The following is a 22,192-nucleotide window of genomic DNA, read 5'->3' as shown; positions in this document are numbered from 1 at the left end:
TGCATGAATCTTTCTCTGTGTGCCTGCATCTTCAGATCCTCCGCACGAGATGGCAGGGATGGACACAAGAAAACACTAGCTGATACACCACAGATGTGGGTGATGGCGCTGACCTCTGAGTCTGTAAGAGGAGATGTGGTAGCTTGAGGACAAGAAGAACTGGGTGTGCGAAGCCAGGTCGAGCCGCTGTTGTCAGAGATCTCATTTTCTTCACAGTCAAAGGGACACAGTGACATTTCTGTCTCTTTGTCAGGAGAATTTGCTGAGCTAATATAGGCAAGAGGGTGTGTGTGCCACACAGTAGGTTCATTATCAATCATATTTCCTGTCTACCTGTGACTCTCAGTGATCCTTCTGTCATTTTGTGCTCTGAAAAGGACAGCCAGAACCATTTGGTGTTCTGGTGGGGACTCTGACCTGTAATTTGAATGGATGAGCCGAGACAGTTAACTGTTCTCACGATGTGTGCCTGTCTTATCTAATCCCCACAATGACCTTAAAAGGTGAGCTGAACAGGTTCACTGTAGTGATGTGAGGGAGGAGAAACTGAATTCTGGAGTGGATGGAGAGGGGACTGGGATCTTACACTCCCAGAGGCCCCCTGAGGCCAAAGACGCCTATAGTTGTACAGCCTGACCAGAAGGGTGATCACACAAATCCCCGACACAACCGGCTGTGCTCGCTCTGAATGGGATCAGAGGGACAAATCTTATAAAAGACCGTAACTCGAAGATGGTTCCGACCACCTGCACAAAGACACTTCTGTTCACCCAGTCAACGAGGGTGGCGGCCACCAAAACATGCTCATGAGCCTCATCTCTTAACTTATTTACAGGATCTGACCCTGTATGGTGTGCGCTAGTTCCCCAAACACACAGCACAGCACAGTAGTGATGGAAGGCAAGGGGGTCATAGTTAAGCTCCAGAAGGAGCCTTTTCAACCAGAGATCCTTGGAAAAGGGTGCACGCGCTTTCACATTTAACACAGAGCAGCTTTGTCAGGGAGATCTTAGTGTAAGGTGGGTGCCCTACCGCCTGGAGGTGCTAAGCCCCAGAAGTCTGCCTGATGGTCCAGCCTCTTCCCCTGGTTTGCCCAGGCCCCCAATCCTGCCTCACCAGCAAGCATCCCAAGCCCAAGCTGCTCTGTTCATTCTGGCAACATTTCACCAGGCTGTAATTTTCCTTCATCATTCAGTTTTCATTTTTTCTTTACAAAATAGGTACAATTGGACCTGGCTGTAACAGAGCTAGGATGAAGCGAGATGCAGGAAAGCATTCGGTGTGGTAAAATGCTATATAAGCAGAAGATATATGATAGCATGAAAAATACATACGGACATGTATGAGACAGTGTGTAAGATGGTGTGACTTTAAGTGACAAGAAGACTTCTGTGTAGAGGCTGTATGTGTACAATGAACACAGGACTCAATGCGGCATCTGATGCAGCTTGTGCTATGTTCTGCAACTCAGAGGATTATCTAATATTTTATGTCATGTCCTATTCCCCAATTCACTGGAAAAGTATAATTGAAATCACTCTTACAGTAGGCATTTTTGGCGTTCTAAGCACAAGTCCTGAGAAGATTTCACCACTGGTCAGCAATGTAGCCCACTGGGTGGGAGGGAGGTCCAGGGAAAGACAGAATACCCTGGCAATAATCTGGCCAAGTGGTGCAGCAGAAAGGGCCATCTCGGGAGGAGGTAGAGGAGCTGGGCTTGTCAGTGATTGCTCCTTCTATTTATGAAGCCAGATGAGGAGCTATAGGGCTTGCGGTGGGCCCTGTGTCTGTTGATTAGCTGGCGATTATATTGATGATGTAATAAAAATTCACTTTGTCTATTAAGTTTCACCAGGACAATCAGAGAGAGATTAGATAAAAATCAGAGGAAATGAATAACAGAACAGAGGAGAAAGTCACGAGTCTTATCCACCATGGTCTCCCTTTTTTTTTCTCTCTTTGCTGTCTTGAAGGGGAGGGCATGAACAAAGAAAGCCCATCCCTGGCACTCAGGATAGCTATCTGTTCCAGAAACCTCCCCAGCAAAGCTTTTTCTCTGAAGGGATTTCATGTTACAAGTACGACACTGCTTTCAATTTGCCATCTGCATATAATTCTGTAAACCTTCGGCATGGCTGCTGGCCCTGTTGAGAGACCAGAATGATGGGCCCAGGTCTCTCTGTTGCTTTAGCATGGTGGGTAAGACCCCATGTGTTCCTCCCTGCTCCGAACCAGGTATGCCACGCTACTTAGGGCCCTCTCTACCTGACAATGTCTCGATTCCCTTTGGTGTGGTCTGCGTTGATGCAGATCCTTCTTCTCTTACGGCTCGGGCTCTGAGAGGCCTGTTAGGAGGTACATGTCATGATGATGGTCACACATTAATGTCCATTAGTCGCCAGGGGCACTTCTGCCCAGACTGATCTGTCAGATCAACAAGAGGCTGGACTTGGGAAGGACAGGAAAAGAAGGTCAGTTTGGGTTGGTGCCCATTGCTGGAGGGCCCTAGCTTCTGGTTTGGGAGCCTGGGGCTTGGGGCTTGGAAAAATGGGTGGGGCCCATGTGGAGGGGTCAGAGGGACCAGCAACTGGGAAAGTGCTGGGTAAACATGATTGGTAACTTCTGTATCTCTGCAGGGAGCTGAAAGCCCCCAGTATACTTGCTATCTTGGATTTAAGACTAGCCCAGAAGTTTTAGGAGACGCCCAGTTCTGATCTCTGCTGAAAAGTCCTGGGAGTCAAACACTAGGTCTGCAGAAAGGGGTTTCTCTCCTCTAAAAAGACGAATCTGAAGGTTCTCATCTCACCTCTCCCGGTTCTGAGCTGTTTTCTCTCGCTGAGATGGGAAAGGCCCCTCACCGCTACCTGGGGGCCCTGGCATCCTTGCGCAAACATTCTGCTCGCCTTTAGAGCAGCATGCCCTGGCACCTGTGAGGATTCTTTTTAACTGCAAGACCAGTGTCACCCCGGGAAACTGTCCCCTGGCTTATTTCTTGCTGCCTGGCTGCTGTCCAGCCCTTCCTGCATCAGGGAATGCTCAGAGGGGAAGGGTGGGGAGTGCAGGAAGATTCTAGTCCCAGAACCCTCCGTGTGTGACTGGAAAAAGTCGTCCTTTGTGGGCAATCTAGGTGCCTGAGTCGGTTATGGGGAGCATGAACACAGTTTAAATATTCCATGAGTAATTTCTGAGCCCAAGCAGGGTGCAGTGGGGACGACTGAAGGACGCTGCAGCCCCAGAGCAGGTGAAGACTGAGGACAATCCCGCAGGCTCTCTCTGTGTGTCGCTGATTTCCCTGAAGCCCCTGGACCCCACCCACCTGTCCTTGGCCCCGTCTTCCTGAGCCAGGCTGATGACGGGTCCAGATTTATCCACAACGAGAAATTCCTTTGTCCATCACTCTGAGAACGAACGAGACTTCATTGTAGTGGGACAAAAAAACAACACAGAAGGGAACAGGACAGAACGCCCTGACCTGTCGGCTTTGCAGCTTCCTGCTCTGCCTTTTTGCCATTAGCTACTTTAAGAATTTTGCTGTTTCCTCTAGACCTGGGGATCTGGTACCATCCCCATACCCCTACCCGAGGTTTCATATTGAAGGGTTTCTTATCCAAGGCATTTTCTTTGGGAGGCTTTATGTTTGTGGGGTTACCATTTTTATACCCGTAGTTATTACTATGGTGGTGAGCATGGGTCCTCACCTCTGAGATCAGGTCGCCACAGTCAGAACTGTCTTCAAGTGGACCTGTGCCTCCCCCAGAATGGGTTCTGTCCTCCCATCAGACCCAGGGACTTCCCTGTGGTGTATCAGGCATCTCTACAGGCATCCCCTCCCCCTTTTTTGCAGAAGCCATCTGTCTGTGTATGCGGTGGCATTGTGGAGGTGAGTGTGTGGGGAGGGCCAGGACACCTGAGGGAAGTTGTAGTTGCATCTGTGACACGCCTGCTCTCCGCTGACCTAGGGACCGCTCTCTTCCTGGTTATCTGGCCTTTGCTGTGACTAGACCTCCTAAATCACTGCCTCAGCTGAGACAAGGTCAAAACAATAGAAGTTAATTTTTGGCAGAGAAACTTGAGAAACTACGACAGAAACAAGCCAAGGCCAGAGAGGAAGCATGAGGACAGGGTGCAGGGTGTCACTCCCGTAGGAGAGGTAATCTGGCTCCATTCCTGCGGGTCTAGTCTGTACGCTTGGTCCACGGAGGGTCCCTGGAGTGGCAGGGTATAAGGCTGGCCGGCCCTTTGGAAGACAGTCCCTGCCCAGGGTACAGTATTACGCATCCATCCATCCATCCATCCATCCATCCATGCATGCATCCATCCATGCATGCATGCATCCATCCATCCATCCTGTAGTTACGGCTCAGCCTAAGACACACACCTTTCCCTAATGGAGACACAATCCTTCACCTGCTGCTCCTTTTCCCTCCCTGAGGGGCCAGCTCAGTTGCCCTGGTCTAGTTCACCCCTCCCCCCATTCCTTTTTCCAGCGTATTTTCAAGCTTGCCCAATAGGATTTCTGTGGAATTGGCTCTAAAGTAAATTAAATGGCTAGCTTCTTGCAGCAGCAAGGGCAACAGTACTGAGCGATTCTTGCTTTTTCACTAGAAATGTTATTAGTTTTTTAAATCAGAAAAGAAACTAAAGCCTTGACCACAAGCCAGAAACAGATCTCTAGCTCTATGTCTCTGCAGCTCCAGTGAGCCAGACTTCCGGTGCTGCTTGGAATCTGGTGGCTGGTGGGTATGTAAATCAGTCCCTAACCCATCCTGCCTGGATTCAGATTTGACTGCAAGATGTGCTGGGCTGGTGTGAGCCTCTGCTAGGCTGTTTGGACTTTCTTTGCAGAAGTCCCGGATGGTGATGCAAGTTTGAAGTCAAACCATGTCAGGCCCAAAATACAGACAAGATTTTGGTTCTTCCTCCAACAAAAGGAAACTTCTCATCACATGGAATTAAGAATCAATACAGTACCAAACCGGACGATCACTGTTTAGTTTTGAAACAAAACAAAGCTCATATAAGTTGAGAAATGATAATACTTTCTGAACTTTCTGGTTATTTTGTGTGTCCTTGTTTGGTTGATTTCTCAGGCTCAGACCTGACTTGCCGAGAGAGGAAAGTGGCCCTGGATCCTGATCATTTACTCCCACAGGGTTAGGCAGGCCCTGGGTGACTGCCGGCACTGTGGAAGGTCGCTCAATTGTGAGGGGCCATCGGAGGTGTGTGAGTTCTTTTTCTCACCGTCAGAGGGCAGGCGACAGCCAGAGGAGATAGGACCTCTTTCACAGTTGGGGCACTCCGCCCCACTCTCCCGAAAAAGGGGCTAAAGCCGAGGTCAGGCTTTGATGTTTGCTGCCTTCCTCTCTGAAGTTACTGGCACCTTAGACTTGTGGCTGAGGAGGGGACAGAGGCATGTCTGCGGGGGGACTAAACTCGGGCACCAGTACTCACCTTTCCCTCTCAACTTTTGAGCCCACTTTGGGAGCCAGACTCAAGCGTAAACCCTGAGGGTGACCTAGCTGGAAGGCTGGCTGGCAGTGCTGTGGCGGGAACTGTAGTAGTTAGTAAGGGCAGAGAGCCCCACTGCTGAATGGGATGTAGAACAACATGACACGTGGTGGCTTCCTATGTGTGGGGAGCAAATACGCTGGGGATCTGATGGGACTTGTCCGCTGGAACCCTAGCAGAAATACCTTCCTCCAGAGACACCTCTCTCCCCATTCAAACAGAGAAAGCTATATCTTACCCTCCTATGCAGTCTAAGGCAGGCCCCTGCTACTCGCCCAGGACCTCTCTCGGTTATCTCTATTCTGCCTCAGGACTGGGTGTGAAGGCAGGCTCCCTCGGAGCATTCTTGTAGTCTTTTGGGTTTGGGCTGTTGGAGCAACACTGGGGGTTCTTTCCTCTCTTTCCTGTGAACACTTCCAGACCATCCAAGGACTACCAGGATGAGCCAGGACGTCTTTGGGAAGAAGAAGGAAAAGTTTGGGCAAACCCCAAAGGAACACTAAGGTTAAAGAAGCCTGACCTTTTCTTTCGTCTCTTGATGAAGGTAGAGGTGAGCCTCGGTGGGAGCTAGCTTTCCAGATTCCAACATTCTTATCTCACCATGATCAATGCATACAGGAAACTCTGAGCCTCTGCTTCCAAGAATGCACCTGGGAGACTGATCTAAACAAATGCTTTTCCTCCAGGACCCCTCTAAGCTGTGATGTGCACCCTTGCAACTCCAGGGCCCAGTTCTCTACTCTGTCAGTGGGGCACACTGCTCCAACTCTCTCTTCTTCCTTGGAGACAGACCTCTTCTCACACATATGCAGAAGGAACAAGGGTGCTCTTCCTGCCTCATCCGGTGAGACCAAGCCAAGCCAAGTATTGACTTGATATAAAGATATGGATATGTTGGATGGATAAAGGTTAGGAGATCTAATTTCTTTCTTTTCCTGTCCAGAGGACACTTCTCCTCCACCTCGCCCTGCTGGAAAGCAGAGGGCAGAAGGGGAAGTGCTTTTATCAGTTACACAGGAATGCCTCCATCCCCTCTGGGCTCATCTCAGGAGTTTATGAAGCCCCTGGGAGCAAGGTCTCCTCTCCCAACATCGTCACCTCCCTGGATATTCTTAGAACCAGTCAATATGATTAATTTTACATGGGAGTAATTTCCTGCTATTGTTGTGGAGCCCTCCTGTCCTCCCCCATCAGCAGCAGCATGATACTGTTTCTGGTTATATTGGTCAACCAAGATATTGATATTATTTGTCCACACAACTGAATCACTCTGGGCTGGCTGTCACATTTCTTTAAAAGGTATTGATAAGCCCATTACAGGAAGGGCATATACACTCTTCAGTGTGTGCGTTCTATTTCAAGCACCTGTGAGAATCCACCTACATTGGTTAGATGCTGAGGAAAGGATGGATGCAATTTGCAGGAAGACATCTGTGTACATATGCTTGAGATGCGTGCGTGTGTGCTGAACACCAGCCCTTTTAGAGCTGATCAAATAGTCAATTAGAACATTATAGGGAGGTAGCAGAATCAGAGAGTCCCTACAAATACACTGTGATGTCGTGTTTGATCTTGCATGCCTCTTGTCTCCCAGGACTTGCGAGAGAAGGTTTGACTTTATAAGGATATTACTAGGTTGATGCTTCATTCTCTTAATTTACCTGCCAGGTGAGAGCTAGTATTCACGGCAACTGCATGACCAGAATCAACCAGAGAAAGTTACATCAAAGGCCATTCTACAGGCTGGACTTGAGCAGCATGCTTCCTCCCTGACTTGGTTTCTTATAGTTTTGGTTGTGAGCCTAGCCTTTAACGGCAGAGCCATCTCCAGCCCCTGACTTGGTTTCTTTATCTGTGAACAGACAACAATAATTCATCTAGCTCTACTTTCTTAAGGCCAGAAGCAGGGAGGCTGACTCAGCTCGGGTTCTCAATCCTCTGCTCTGATTCTCCGGTCAGAAGAATGCTTGGCAGACCAGCAGACCTTGCTGATTCTGTTCTGTGGTCCAGCCTTCTGCCTTATGGAAGGGAATGGGTGCTGGAGTTCTGTGTTGCAGGCATGCTTTGGGTATGTGTGCATGTCTGTATATCCAGGTGCCCAGACCTGACACTTATGTGTCTCTGGACCTACCTGCATTGATAGGGAGGTGTCAGAGATCATGTCTTTGCCAGCTAGCTCTACAGTGTTCACATTCAAAAATGCTCCCTTGTAGGGGTGTCCCCTCACTTGTCCCTGTGCAAAGAAGCTGGTTAGTTTGAGAGATCCTCTGGATCTTCAGATCCAGCATATGAATAAACCAGACATGGATTAATTAGGTGTGACTGCATCATTAAATTAGAGTAATGAACAAACAGGCACGTATGGCGTTCAAATCTGCCTAGAACGACTCCAAGGGCTGATTTCAACTAAGTCACCTGTCAGTTAGTAGGTCTGAGGGATACTGGAGTGAAGTTTCTGTTATGTTCTGAGCAGCGGTTCCTCCAAGAACCCTCCACCCTGTGTTAGGTCTGTCCTTCACTGGGAACCCAGCCTCCACAACTGGACCCAAACAACACGGTTCGATATAGCATCATCTATGCATGCTTCGGCTGTGCACATTTCTCCATGTGAAATATGGCAGAGGCTCAGGTGCTCAAGAGATGGGAGGGAGAAGTTAAGAGGTGTGGGCAGAAGATGGGAAAGGTATTGATCTCATAATATTTATATGCTGGTGTACCATGGCTGTACATGTACTTACACACACACCCTCCTCCAACAGCTCTGTTTCTACGACTTCTATTTTTCTCCCACATACTCTCCACATAGATTTATAGGTGAAATGAATCTTAGTTGTGTAATTTTAGAAACAACTTGAAAATACAACCCTAAGTCCTCAAACAGCATCACCACTCATATTTCCTATCCTAGGACACACAACTGTGTGGAAGAGCTGCTTGTTTTTTCTTTTTTTAATAAAGAGGAGGAAACGAGAAAGAGAGAGAGAGAGTCAGAGAGAGAGATAGAGAGAGAGAGATAGAGAGAGAGAGAGGGAGGAGAGAGAGAGAGAGAGAGTCAGAGAGAGAGAGAGATAGAGAGAGGAGAGAAGAGAGAGAGAGAGAGAGAAAGAGAGAGAGAGAGAGAGAGAGAGAGAGAGAGGAGAGGAGAGAGAGAGAGAGAGAGAGGAGAGAAGAGAGAGAGAGAGAGAGAGGAGAGAAGAGAGAGAGAGAGAGAGAGAGAGAGAGAGGAGAGAAGAGAGAGAGGAGAGAAGAGAGAGAGAGAGAGAGAGAGAGAGAGAGAGAGAGAGAGAGAGAGAGAGGGAGAGGAGAGAGAGGAAGAAGAGGAGGAGGAGGAGCAGCAGCAGCAGCTTGCTGGCCTCATTAGCAGGTGGTAGGGCAGTCTAATACATGGGGGTGGTGGTTGTGAGATCTGTTAAGTGTGCAGAAACCTTTGATTCTGTGGCCTTTCTTAACAAAGGTGATAATTAATTAAAGCAGGGTGTACTGCAATAAAGTAACATCGCAGTTGGTTTGTGCAGGGTTGTCCAGAACCTGCCTTCCAAAGTTGCTCTCAATTAAACCCTTGTTGCAAGCCAGCTCATTATCAGTTTTTTTTTCATCCTGAGTTTGATCACTATTTTTGGTACTCACAGAACTAGGACTATGTCTTTCTTCATGAGAGCACCCATTTATTTATTCTTGCAGACACCACATAGGATCTGCTCTTGAGCTGAGCTGCTGGGAATCGCCGTTTTAGAGCCTCAATCAGCTCATGTTGGAGAGGAGATACAACAGGGATAAGAGAAGGCAAATTCAGATCAAGTGGAAGGGGAGAAACCCTGTGAATGCATAATCCTGAAAGCATCTACTCGTGAAGGACTCAGAAACCAGAGGGATTTCCAAGTTGATAGACTTGCTGTAAAAGCCTCCTCCATTTCCACTCAGCAAGCTCCTAGTGGCCCCAGATGGGTACAGTGCCATAGCCACAGCCCTGCTACAGTTGCCTACAAGAACACCAGGTGGAAATTCTATGGGCAACAGCCCTGGTTTCTGAGTCAATCAAGAGTAGATGAGAACTTTGGCTGCCTCTGTGATTGTCTTCTGTCCTAGAACTTTTAGCTCCAACTTTGTGTGGTCAATAGGAGTATTTGCTCCTTCTTCAGGTCCCATTTTGGGTTGGGTAGGCTTCCTTAGTAGCAAGGATGAAGAAACGAGGGAGAGAAAAGGTGATGGACAATGAATGGGCTACCGTTGGGTCAGGAGGAAAGGGCGGTTGTTGGTCCAGTCTCAGGAGTGATTGGACAGGACAGAATGCTTTCTACCATTCTTGGAGAGACTATGCATTTAAAAGACTTGAAAATAAAAAGAAGTAATGGGGAGAGGGGATGTGCTTCCTTGTTATAAAGAGCTCAGAAGGAGGGCAATTGGGTGTCTGCCACGCCCTGCCTGCATTTAGAGAGAATGCATCCCAGAGCTCAGAGGGCCTGTTGGGACCAACAGAACTTGTCAAGGTGTGTGTGTGTGTGTGTGTGTGTGTGTGTGTGTGTGTGTGTGTGTGTGTGTAACTCATGAAAAAAGTAGGCTGGGATGTCAGGGGCAGTGTGTGGGGTAGGGAAGCCGTGGGTGGGAGCTCAGTCCTGCAGAGAGCTGGGTTCTGTGGCTGGCTTTTCAGATCCCAGATGGAAGGTCGTTTCTAAAATGAGTCAATGAGCGAACAGAAGCAGGCCAGACTTCAAAGAGTGATGGGTGAGGGACAAGGATGGGATTCTCTCCCAAACCTGGACTTCTGAGTGGAAAAACCATCCAGATGAAAAGAAGCACACCTCCACACTGCAACCCGAGTGCTGACAAATTCAAGCCACGAGCTCTGAGGGGGAAGATGGATATAACAAGGAGGGCAGCCCTTCTCTCCAGCTCTCTTCTTCTTCTCCATTGTCCATATCCTGATGTTGTATATAGCCCTGCGTGGTGAAATTTTTCTTCACATCATCTCTATGCCACTTGTCTCTGCCACTCTTTCCTAAGCATACGTGTTTCTCTGCGTACAGCACGTGCGCGCACACACACACACACACACCAGCTACACAGGCCACAATGTCTTCCTGCATCCCACCCTCTGGTACTCAGACGCACACTGTCTTTCACACCCCCTGGCTCTTGCATGTCACATGGGATTCCCTTTCAAGCTCAGAAGTCACTTCGATCTCAACCACTGTCAAACAGTATACCCAGCTTCCACCTCACGTTTTGACCCTACAGTGCTGCTTTTTGAAAATTTCTGCTTGCAGTGTTGGATCTTGGTCACTGTTATATCTCCTTTACTCTATAGCCACCCCTACCAAAACCCTTCTCAGCTGAGATCATTCTTGGTCAGACTGGAAAATGACTCTCTTCCAGGGACATGGAAGTTGTGAGCTTTGAAGCGTTTCTTCTAAATCGGTCTCAGACAAAGTTGGAACCAGTTATTTTCTTAACTGATGAGGTGGGGGTCTTTGCTGTCTTTTTGGGCATTCCCTCCCATCCTGGAATGATGGGAGTGGTGATACTAAGAATAGTAATGGTGATGTGATATCAGAAATGTCCCTGGAATCAGCTCTTATAAAAATAAACTCTGAGAACTTCTCAATGACTGTCCATGAGTTGCAACCTTAGAATGCATTTTTCTAATTGCTTTCAAGCAACGAATTCATTAAAAATAATCTTTGGTTTTACTTTGTTTTGTGATTGAGAGGTCACAGACCCAGGGAACATGGAAGAGGGAGTGGAGGGAACTTAAAGGGGTTCTTTCAATACAGCCGGGAATTACCATTCCAGACTGGGCTGGGGGCACGTGTGTCTCTCTGCTGAACTGCAATTAAATCTAGGCCAGCCCTGCTTTTCATATATGTCAAATGCAGTTAACAGTTCTTATACATGGATGAACATTTGGACACATGTGCATGCTAATTTGCCTATGTGTGCCGATTCACAGAACATCCGTTTTAAAGATAAACAAAATTATGCTCAAAAGAATAAATAATCTTTTAAATAAACAAACCATCCCATTATTTATTTTATTGCTTTCAAATAGGACAAACTGATATCTGGAATTTGGAGATCTTTAAATGGTTAATGTTGTTTTGACATGCTTTAGTCTCCAAATGATTTCTACTGATCTTTTGTGTATGTGTGTATGTGTGTGTGTGGGGGGGGGTGGTACTTTGGAGTATTTTTTCCTTGTTTTCTTATTCTAGCTATCCAATTTTTCCTATCGCTGACGAGGTCAACCTTTCTTTTAGCAGTTATAAATATGTAACCAGTCATTCAGCCAGTCTATTTTTTTCCCTGGACAAAACTGACTTTTTATTTTTCAAAGTAATTTTTAAAAAGTTCATCTTCATTGAGTTGACACACATGCTGATACTCAGTTTTGCTCTCTTAGATTCATTTGAAAATGGAAGCCAGATAGTGCCTCACAGATTTAATTCACCTATAAGCACAGCAATAGGGAAAAATCCATTTTGGTTAAAATCAAGAGGTGGACATTTGACGTTCCAAAAAGCAGTTGTGTCTTCAAACTAGAACATGAGATGTGATTTTATGAAGATAGTTATAGATTGCCAAAACATAACCATAACCTCCATCTCTCTTCTCCCTCCCACTTCCCTACCAAATCAAGGGGCTTCAGATGTTTCCTACCTAGATGCAGCTAAAAGAAAAGGTAGTGCAATTGATAGGATATATTAAAATGTTGTTTTCCCCCGAAGCCGAATACACAGAGGATTTGTTAGTCAGTCCCCACCCTTCTTCTTCATGGAGTGTGATAGTCCAGAGGCTGCTGCCCCTGCAGCAATAGCTCCTGAGTGTGAAGCCCCCTACTCTAGTGAATATCAGGATATTACTAGAGTAGATTTTTGACCATTCAGTCCCTAAAAATCTCCATGCAGAGTAGCTTCCCACCAAATAATAAGTGGATGCTGATGGAGACCTAGCTGTTTAGATTAAAATGCATTGTAGGCTCCCAGAACAAGCGTACATCAGTGGTAAAGGCAGTTAAATCTTTGGGGACAATCCTATGTTTAGATTACATTAATTCATAAATATTATACTAAATACCACTTAAATTGGACTTAAATGACTTCAGAGATAATGCATTATAATATGGCTATCCAGAGAGCGCTAGTTTTTATGTATCCAAGTAACTCAGTCTTGGCTGCCTCCTATTTGCTAGACAGGACCAAAGTTATGAATGGATTTCTGGTGTATTCATGTGTGAAGTAGTGGTGTGTGTGTGTGTGTGTGTGTGTGTGCATGCGAGTGTATACAAGCATGGATATGTGTGTATATTTATGTACTTTCAATCATCGTTTCTGTTCTCCAGGAAACAAAAAGAAGTAAAAGAAAAATGAGAAAGGAAAGAAGTAGACGAGTGGGTGACCTATTCCCTTTTCCAGGGAAGAAAAATTCTACAAAACAGGGTGAAATTGGCCCTCAGCTCATTTCTGCTGCTATCCCGGGAATTGGCTTCTCTCTTGTTTGATCAATACTACAATGTCTTTCTCTTTGGAGTCTGAAAAAACAATCTTTCCAAAAGTGCTTCGAATTGGGGAGAAGAGAAGGTTCTAGTTAGCGGGAGTTGGCATTACAGTGGGCTTTCTTCTGTCCGTATTGTTTCTTTGATTTTGATTTGGCCTTTTTTTTTTCTTTTTCTCTCTGCCTAGCACACAGACCCCTTCCCACCAATTGCTTGCTGGTCTCTAGGGGGTAAATTTACCTTTACAGTAATTATCCCACTCCGCAGCTGCTATTTGCTGCTTCCCAGTCCAACAGCCTTTTCTGGATGGGGGAGGTTGGGATGATCCACACCACCCACCCACTCCCTCCTCCACAGACTCCCAATTCGACTGGAGTAATTGCCTTTTAAGGTGCACTCTACGCATGGCAGGTATTCCATTAACCCTTGGAACTCCTCCCTTTTATAGTCACCTCAAATGGCAGGTGGCCAAGGAATAGATACCCACCTGAAACCTCATGCATATCATTTAGATTTTTACTAATTTTTAGGAACCGATATTGTACACATCCACCCACACTGGAGGACAGTGTCTTGTTAGGTCTCTCAATTATATCCCAGTGTAATTTGTTAGAAGTTAAACACTCAGATGCCCTGAAACCAGGCTTAACAAAGGCATGGTTCCATCCCTAGCCTCACACTGTCAGTTTAGAGACTAGGAAGATATAGAAGCCAGGTGCAGCTTTCATTCTTAAAGTCTCATCATGCTTTTTTAGTTAGGAGCAATTAATCACCAATGGCAAGCAAGCAATTTTTTTTAGGTGGCTAGAGGCTTATTTTATCAGGGTTAGCTAATAAATCAGACAGCATCAGTGAAGTAGGAGTTCAAACTCTACTAGGACTGAATAAACCAGCTCTTAGAAATGCTTGAATTTATTCAGCTCTATGAGAGCATTTCAATACTGTCCAGGATGTGGTGGACCAACCCTGACTCTTAAAATTCAGAAGGATAGAGAAGCAGGAACTTTCTTAAGGGAAAATATATGCCCAAATTATAAATGACAAGGGGGCAATGATGAGGCACCCAGTATGCCAGAGCCAGCAGTCCTGCCTGTCACAGACGGAGCCAGTTTACAAGAAGAATTATTTGGGAAATGAAGTTTTACCTTTCTTAGGAATCCTTGATAAACTGCACATTGTACATTAGTGTGTGTGTGTGTGTGTGTGTGTATGAGAGAGAGAGAGAGAGAAAGAGAGAGAGAGAGAGAGAGAGAGAGAGAGAGAGAGAGAGAGAAGAGAGTATGTGGTGTATGTGTGTGTGTGTGTATTCACATGTGTACATGTGTACCAAACCTTCTGTAGCTTCCTGATGAAAATAATAGAAATTCTTTACTTCAATATGAGAGAGTTCGAATTACATTAGGAACAAAGTGGTGGTATCAGCAAGGGATTATTGAGAAGGAAACATGGAATATGTTAGAGTTTATCTGCACTGGAAATAGAGAAGTGATAAGGTGATCCAATACAGAGCCCACAGAACATTCAGCTCCCCACAACTGTCTTGCCTCTAGTGGGTTCTAATCTTTTAAAACTTTGAAATCTTAAATTACTACAGGAACCGATTGTTAAGATGGGCAGCTTCCCTCCTCCATGCTGTTAAAATTCTATTATTACTATTTTTAAAGCTGAGGACCTATTAGAATGACAAAGGTTTATACAAACCTTGATTAGCTTCTAGGGAGCTTGATTGGAAAGGAAAAAAAAGTACAAAGACATGGTTGCCTCCAGAGGGAGGGGAAAAGAAAGTATTTTCCAAAATATTATTTTGAAGCCTGCCTCCCCCTTCTTCCCCTCAATCTCTTCTCTGAACAGACATTTTCTCCATATTGGATAAAGGTTGTTTTCTCTCTCCATGACAGCCCCCACCCTCACCCCACCCCAACAAATCTAGTATATTTCCATTCTGCTGTGCTTTTTCCCCCTGCTATTCAACATGCCATTAACTTTAAGATTTACTCCTCAGCAGGCAAGCTGGAAGACGCTAAAGCCAATAAAAACTGCTCTCTGGGACTCCAACTAGGAAGACTTTGGAGCTCTGTTTAGTATTCGCATGAAGGGAGGGCTGGGGAATGAGGGTGGCCGTGGTAGTGAAAACCCTCTGCTGCTCAGAGAACCGCTCAGCTCTGCGCTCTGCACCTAATGTGCCGGAGGATCAGCTCTGTTCATAACCCATTTCTGGCCAAAGACAAGGCTGCTCTCTGTGTGGGGGTGGGTGTACGTGTGTGTTTTCATCTTCAAAACCACCAGCTCTAACACAGCATCTTCCGTGGCTCTCCACACCGCTGTTTATTAAAACCGAACGTCCATACATCCCTACAACTTCCTTAGCCTCGTACTCCTTCCCTGCCTGGCCATCAATCTCTCTCAGAAAGCATTTAACTTGCCCACACAGCTCCAGCACCGATTAATCCCTGGTGCACATCCTATACATTACTGTTAGGGAGCGGAGCACTGGGCTAATTTCGTCACCCACCAGCCACCCACACACATTCTACAACTGAACTCGTTTGGGGCTCTGCCTTTAAGATAATAAAACAAGGAGAAAACAGGCAGGCTGCAGACAATCCCATGACCACTTTCCTAAAAAGTTGTTAGGTTTTAATTCTTTGATTATTTTGTCCCTACCTTCCCCAGGCACTCACGAGCAGTGTTTGCTTCTAGGGGGAAATAATACACTATGAAGCTCCCTGTATGGTGAGTTTGGGATAAATTATGGTTTACCTTTAAATATGCATTTCTTATATGCATATATTCTTCCCCAAATCCCAGCCTCACTGGGGAAGGGGATTGTTCAGGCTTCCTAGACCCCTCACTCCACCCAAGGGACAGCTCTCTCCCTGCTCATTCTTGTCTTGGGTTTTTTTTTTTTTATTACTCCTTCCAAATATCCAAAACAGCTCCTTCTTGCCAGTCACACTACAACCAGACTACTGAGGCACACATCTCGCTAGGGAGAGTTTACTGTTAAATTGATAGCAAAATAAAAATATCTCTGCGAATTTGTTAGCTCTTTCCCTTTTAGACGGCCACACTCTTGTTCTGACCCAAACAGAAGAGGAGGGCAATTCCTGTAGTGTTTTCAGCACCACGGCGATGGACAGCACCCCAGATCCTGGGCCAGCTGAGCGCCCACTAGTCAGCTCAATTTTCTGGGTTTGCCCTGAGCAGCTGTCCCTATCCCAATCTTTCAAGTCTCTCGATCCAAAAGCCCCAGCCCCACTTGCCCCCATCCCTTCTTATTCCCATCTCCAGTCCCCACTGCCCTCTCTTAAGCACCGCTTCCATCGGCTGCTCGCCCCAAACCCAGCCTTGTCCCGGCGAACATCTCCCCACACACCCCAGCTCGGTCTCCGCTGCCGGAGCGCCTCCCTCCTCGGCGCCCGCCCGCGGCTCGCTTTCGCCCAGTCTCCCGCTTGCCAGTCTCTGGCCGGCCAGTTTGCTGCCCGCCCGCTCCTGCTCCCCGGCAAAGTTGGGAGGGAAAGGTGCTCTCACCTTTGTGCATGCCTGTGAACCTGTCCTTCAGAACCGTAAGCTCGTAGATCTTGCCGAACTCCTCGAAGAGGGGCTTGAGGTCCTTCTCATCCAGGTTTCGGGGGATCTGCCCAATGAACAGCTTGATGGCATCGTGGTCCTTCATGGGAATGGTCGACGGGTTCCCCGGGCTGTGGCTTAATCCGTTCATATGCCCGGCGCTGCCCGGGCTGCTGCCGAGCCCGTTGGTACTGAGGCTCGCGTTGTCAGCCTGTCCGTTTGCTAACGTGGCCATCTTTATATACATAGAGAAAAATCTTTCCTTTTATTCTTTCTCGCTCGCACTCTCTCGCTCCTCTCTCTCACTAGCTCGCTCGCGCTCACACACGCACACGCACACACACACACGCACACACACACGCACACACACTCACACACACACGCGCGCACACACACACATACACACCATACACACACACGCGCACACACACACACACACACACACGCACACACACACACACACGCACACTCGGGTTCTCTCCCCCTCGGTTTCCTACACCTCACTCTGCTCTCGGCTCTCGTTCTATGCTCTCTCTCCTCTCCTCTTTTCTCTTGCTCTCTCTCTCTCTCTCTCTCTCTCTCTCCCTCCCTCTCCCTCTTCCTCTCTCTCGGTCTGATGTGATTTTTTTTCTTCTTTTTTTCTTTTTTCTTTTTTTTACATTGAACAGACAGGATCTCTGTCCTTTCGGTTTAAACAGGCTGGACCGGTTCAAGTTCCCTGCCAGACCAGGGGTGGGGGTGGCGAGGGCGCGCGGTAGGAGGAGGGGAGAGCGGGGGCCGAGAGTGGGCGCGCTGGGGGACGCACGGAGGCAGGCGGCGGCCGGGGGCAGGGCGGCCGGGGCGGCGCCGGCCTCGCGCGCCTCCCCCGTCGGCAGCCCCGCGGAGCGGCGGTGGTACAGTCCGAGACGTCCCCCGGCTATAAATAGCGCCAGGCGCATGGCTCTTTGGGAGGCGCTGAGATTCCGGGTCCCGCAGCCTCGGGCAGCGGGTGCCTGTTAGCCACCGGGGCTCCTGGTCTCTTCTCTTTGCCTTTTGGAGGTTATTTATTTATTTATTTTTGTAATAGCAGCAGGTGCAACCTTTTGTATTTTCAAAGCATTGATTTTCATTTTCGTGTGGGTAGGTAGGGGGGCGTTATCCACTTAGCTGCGCTCTGTTAGGGCGACAGGCGGGCTAAGCAAAGGCAGGGACGGCGGGCGGGGCGGCGGTGCAGGCGGCGGCGGAGGTGGAATGGGCGCTTTTCTCTCCCATCTGGCTCCACTTATTTATTTATTTAGACTAGAAAAGCCAGTCGGCTTGGAGGGAGTCCGCCCAGAGACCTGAGTGCGCTCTAATCAGTGTCGAGAGACAAAAAAGAAAAAAAAAAGAAAGAAAGAAAAAGCGCTACATAAATATATATTATGTGGATAAATCTGTAGACAGGAGCTCTAGGTCGCGCGCTCTCTGTTTCTGTCTCTGCTTTTATCCTTCTCTCATTCCCAAGCTGCCAGAATAGCCCCCAAATTTCTCCACCGACACCCACCGGATCCACCTGGGAGGATGGGGCTAGGAGTAGTGCAAGAGGCTCAGGGAGTAGAATTCATTCGGTTCTCCACCCCAGCCCTCTTAGAAGGCGGGAGGGAATGTTTCAGTCCAGGACGATTTCTCCCGTCCGGACAGCGGTAGCCAGTACGGCCGGTGGTTGGAGGGAGGGAGGGAGGAGCCGGGGGCCCAGGCCGGCTCGCCCGCGGCGGACGAGGAAGGCACTGGGCGCGGTGGCCAGAGCCAGAGGGCCAGCTCGGGGGAGAGGCTTGGTTTTTGCTCTTTCTTGTTTTACTGACGCAAATTGGAATATTATTTTCTTAGTCTACTGTCAAAGAAATGAAGCCCGCCCCGTGCTCCCGCCATCCTAGTTTCAGCGGGAGGTAGACTGGCGAGGCTTGTGCTGCTTTGCACCCCCAGATTCCGAGGTGCGAAGCGGGAAGCGGGAGTTTCCAGTGCGGGGTCTGGCTGCCGGGATGGCACAGAGCGGGACTCCCGCAGGGCCGGTGGGGCTAGAGCCTCAGCTGCGCGCGAGGGAGTGGCCGGCACAAGAGTTGTCCCGCCTCTGGGGGCGAATAGTGGTGGTGAACTTGGCTGGGGCAGCGGATTTTCTTTCTCAGCGCGTTTACCTGCACCCCCATCCTCTCCCCACGTTTGCTTTTCTCGACTTCAGAAACCTGGTCAATTAAAACAACGCGCCCATTCTCCCTCAGGCTTCAGGGCACGGCCTCTTCCATCCGCCCCCCCCCCCCCCGACCGCTAGGCCCCTGCTGGCCACTTTCAGGTTTTCACGGGTCTCTGTTCTTAACCCTGAATTATATTATTAGACTTTGTACTTAAATTTTAATTTAAAAAAGCGAGACTCTTACAGCTGAAAAACCCGGCCAAACATTCCCTACAACCAGAAGGTTCTACGTTACAAAACCAGATGTGGCCAGAGGGCCTGGGGAGTCTCTCAGCCCTGAGGTTGACCGCTCTAGGCCCACGATCCCGAACCAAAGAGCAAGAACGAATCTGAGATCAGGGAAGCATTGTTCATTTTAAATTTTCCTGTCTTTTCTTTTTGGAGGCGTGTGTGTGTGTGTGTGTGTGTGTGTGTGTGTGTGTGTGTGTGTGGTTTCCTGGGCTTCTATTATCCCATTTTAGATGCATTCTGATCTTACAATCTCTGAAGTTGGTGGAATGAAGCAGAGCCTCATCTGAAGAGGGGATCTCTGTGGCTGTGTGTTTTGTGAACCTCTGATAAGCTATAATAAGGTGGGCATGTCCCTGGTAAGCAAGCTGGAGTGTTTGTTAGTGTGTGACAGGTGTGTGCAAATGCCTTGTTAGTACCGTGTGCCTGTGTGGTGGGTGCTGTTCGTATCCACACTGCTTGCGCTCTCTCTCTCTCTCTCTCTCTCTCTCCACCTCAGGACACATAAGCAGAAAATAATGACTATTCAAATATTCAAATTCACTATCCAACAGCATCTTATAGTGCTGTTAGCTCTCAGGATCTCATTGTGAAGTGGAATATGTATGTATGTATGTGTGTATATACATCTATATGCTATAACAGGAGAGTTAATGAAAATAATTTCTACTTGAGGATCCTTTTTCTCTCCCTGCCTCCCATCCATCCTGTCAAAACAAAGCCACGAGGCTATGAAGCTGAGAAGTAAAAGGAACCAGCTCAGGAAAAGGAAGGGGCTGCTTTGTTGAAGACCTCAGAACCGCCACCTTCTTTCTCCTGACACCATCCCATTTGTCCCCAGGTCCAAGTAAATCATTCACAGATGTTTAATTATTTGTGCTATTATTATTAGTAATAGCTACTATGCAAACCAAAGCAGTAGTGTCTTGGCAGGAGTGAATGAAAGAATTGGGGGGCGTTAATTAAAGGGTCACCTGGGTATTTCCGATTCCCACGCTTCCTCATATTTCCCTTGGGACTGCCCCTCTGTGTTGTGTCCCTTCGTGTGTTTACCCAAGGCTAAGGAGAACGCCGTCCTTCTTAGGTGGACACCTTCTCTCCTCTGCAGCCCACCGCAGAGATGTACACCTTGGGTTTAGGTTTAGCTCTTTGGTGGGGAGGGCCTCTATTATCCTTCATCTCTCTGACAGATGTATGGGGAGCTACCCTAGGTCCCCTCAGAAACATCCTGGACACCAGGGCTCCTCATGTGTAGATGGCGGTTGAAGCAGCTTCTGCAAGGCCCTTCTGTCATAAAGGGGCCAAGCTGTTGCTTTTGGACTTCCACATCTTAGCCTCAGCAGAATGTTGAGGGTAAAAAACTGCAGACAGGTGTCTCAAAAGAATGAATAGAGGAGCAAAGGTAGATCTGGGAAAACATGCGGCACGTGGTTAGGCTGGCTCTTTGGCACGCTTGCCCTTGATATTCTAGGATGACTTGAGGTAAGTTTTTTTTTCCTCCCTCAGATCATCAAAGAGAAATGTAATTAGGGAAAGATAGGGACAAAGTGTTATTCCCAGTGTCATTAAGTAGATTTAAAAAAACTTTTCCTCCAAGTGCCACTTCATGCCCATAACGCTTCCATCCATCAAGAGAGAGGAGAGCAGCAAATGGAAGGCGGGGCTGGGATCATCTGCTTTTTGTTTTCTCTCTGGTTCTGGCGTGAATGCTTTGTTGCTGATTCATCTCTGGGGGCATCAGGATGCCCTGTGTTGGTGAAGGCATTTGAGGGCAGGTGAGGTCACTTCCCTCTGCTCTCCTCTCCATCTTTAAGGGAAGAGGAGACTCTCTCCAGGTACCACTCCCCACCCCAGACACCCTCCACCCCCCCTTCCTCTGGAACCCACTGAACTACTGTAAGGCCTGCTTTGGAAACTGTTCTGCCTGTGTTTTCCCTTTCTTCTTGGTCGGAGAGCAGGAATCTGGTCTGTCTCCGTCACGGTCACCCCTTACACTGTGATGCTCACATATAGATTCTCAGGATAGTGCTTAGTACTTAACTGTGTTCATCCTTCTGCTTCCTTGGAATAGGGGGCTGTAGTCCTACGCCAACACTGTGAGAAGGATTCAGTGTCAAATACGAGAACACACACAGGAGCCCAGACTCCTGAATTTGCCTGACTAAGCTCGGAGGCAGCCCCACTCAGCCATCCTTGCATTCATCCAGCCCGGTCCATCTCTCTCACCACAAATGCTGGAGAAAGGACAGGCCTGCAACGAACTCACGGTCTAGTTAGAGAGCAAAGTTACAGCAAGTGAAAAGCCCCAGAACTGCAAACTGCAACAGATGGTTAAATGTCTTCCAGGCTTGAGGATTTCCACAAGGAGGAAATAGAAAACAGAAAGCAATGCAAGTGGAGGGTGGGAAGTGGGGATGAACTAACTGCGAGGTGGGTAGTGGCTTGGAGGAGAGAGGGGTGCTGTGCTTGCACAGCAGGATGCCAGGGCGTTCTACTGCGGGGAGCTGGCCGGTGGCCTAGAGTTAGACAGAAGGAAAGAAGCAGCGGATTTTCAATGGAATCCAGGGAAGAGCTCCCGGAGAAGAGCACTGTGGTGCTGACCCGAGGGAGGAACAATTCAGCCTGGTCTGGAGGCGGTGCTTGGAGTCACCCGCCTTTGGAGGTCTGGAGTGAGCAGTCAGCTGTGGCTTTCCTGCTGAGGAGAACCTCCCAGAAGCTTCCCTGTTGATAGGGCACAAGGAAGCAGGATGGGACTTGAAGGGCTCAGCTTTTTGTGAACTGTGCATAAGCTCAGAGCTTCTGTGCCCTTGAATAATTTGGGAAGGCTTTGTAATGTAAAGCCCAGTAAAGAAGAGCGAGAGAGGAAAAAAAACCAGCTCTTACCACCTTTGTTAATTTTAGCAGGATCTTGCCATCATTAAAAGACCTCCTTGTCCTGTTCTGAGCCCACAGTAAATCTAGCTAGGGAACCAAATCTATTGGAGGGAAGGAATGGATAGGAGGATGGAAACTGTGTGTTTGAGAAACTCAGGAGCTCCTTAGGAGGCTAGAGTTGTCAACAGGGGCTCTACCTAGTACCATGGCTGGTAGACAAGGCTCCTCCATACTGTTTTCCTTGCTATTGGAGCCCCAAGGACACACTTCCCTGGTCCACTGGGGGCTCCCTAGCTGCACCCACTGACAAACTATGC

General features: G+C 48.0%; 1 protein-coding gene across 41 annotated transcripts in view; it reads right to left on the bottom strand.

Moving 5' to 3' along the window:
• The window catches only part of Celf4 (CUGBP Elav-like family member 4), a 278,709-nt gene extending 261,414 nt beyond the window's left edge, over positions 1 to 17,295 (bottom strand). For 23 of the 41 annotated variants that reach the window (XM_075969101.1, XM_075969112.1, XM_075969103.1 and 20 more), the window contains exon 1: positions 16,529 to 16,960. In XM_075969101.1, the coding sequence (XP_075825216.1) occupies positions 16,529 to 16,814 (286 nt within the window). In that variant the 5' untranslated portion in view covers positions 16,815 to 16,960. Of the gene's footprint in view, positions 1 to 16,528 lie in introns of all 41 variants that reach the window. The other 18 variants (XM_075969124.1, XM_075969129.1, XR_012910319.1 and 15 more) reach the window with 17 other exon arrangements.
• Positions 17,296 to 22,192: the final 4,897 nt, after the last annotated feature.

The sequence above is a fragment of the Microtus pennsylvanicus genome, chromosome 4 (genome assembly GCF_037038515.1).
Source record: "Microtus pennsylvanicus isolate mMicPen1 chromosome 4, mMicPen1.hap1, whole genome shotgun sequence".
NCBI classification, from domain to species: domain Eukaryota; kingdom Metazoa; phylum Chordata; class Mammalia; order Rodentia; family Cricetidae; genus Microtus; species Microtus pennsylvanicus.
The sequence above is the reverse complement of the archived record's forward strand: the minus strand, read 5'-3'. Positions and strand labels throughout refer to the sequence as shown.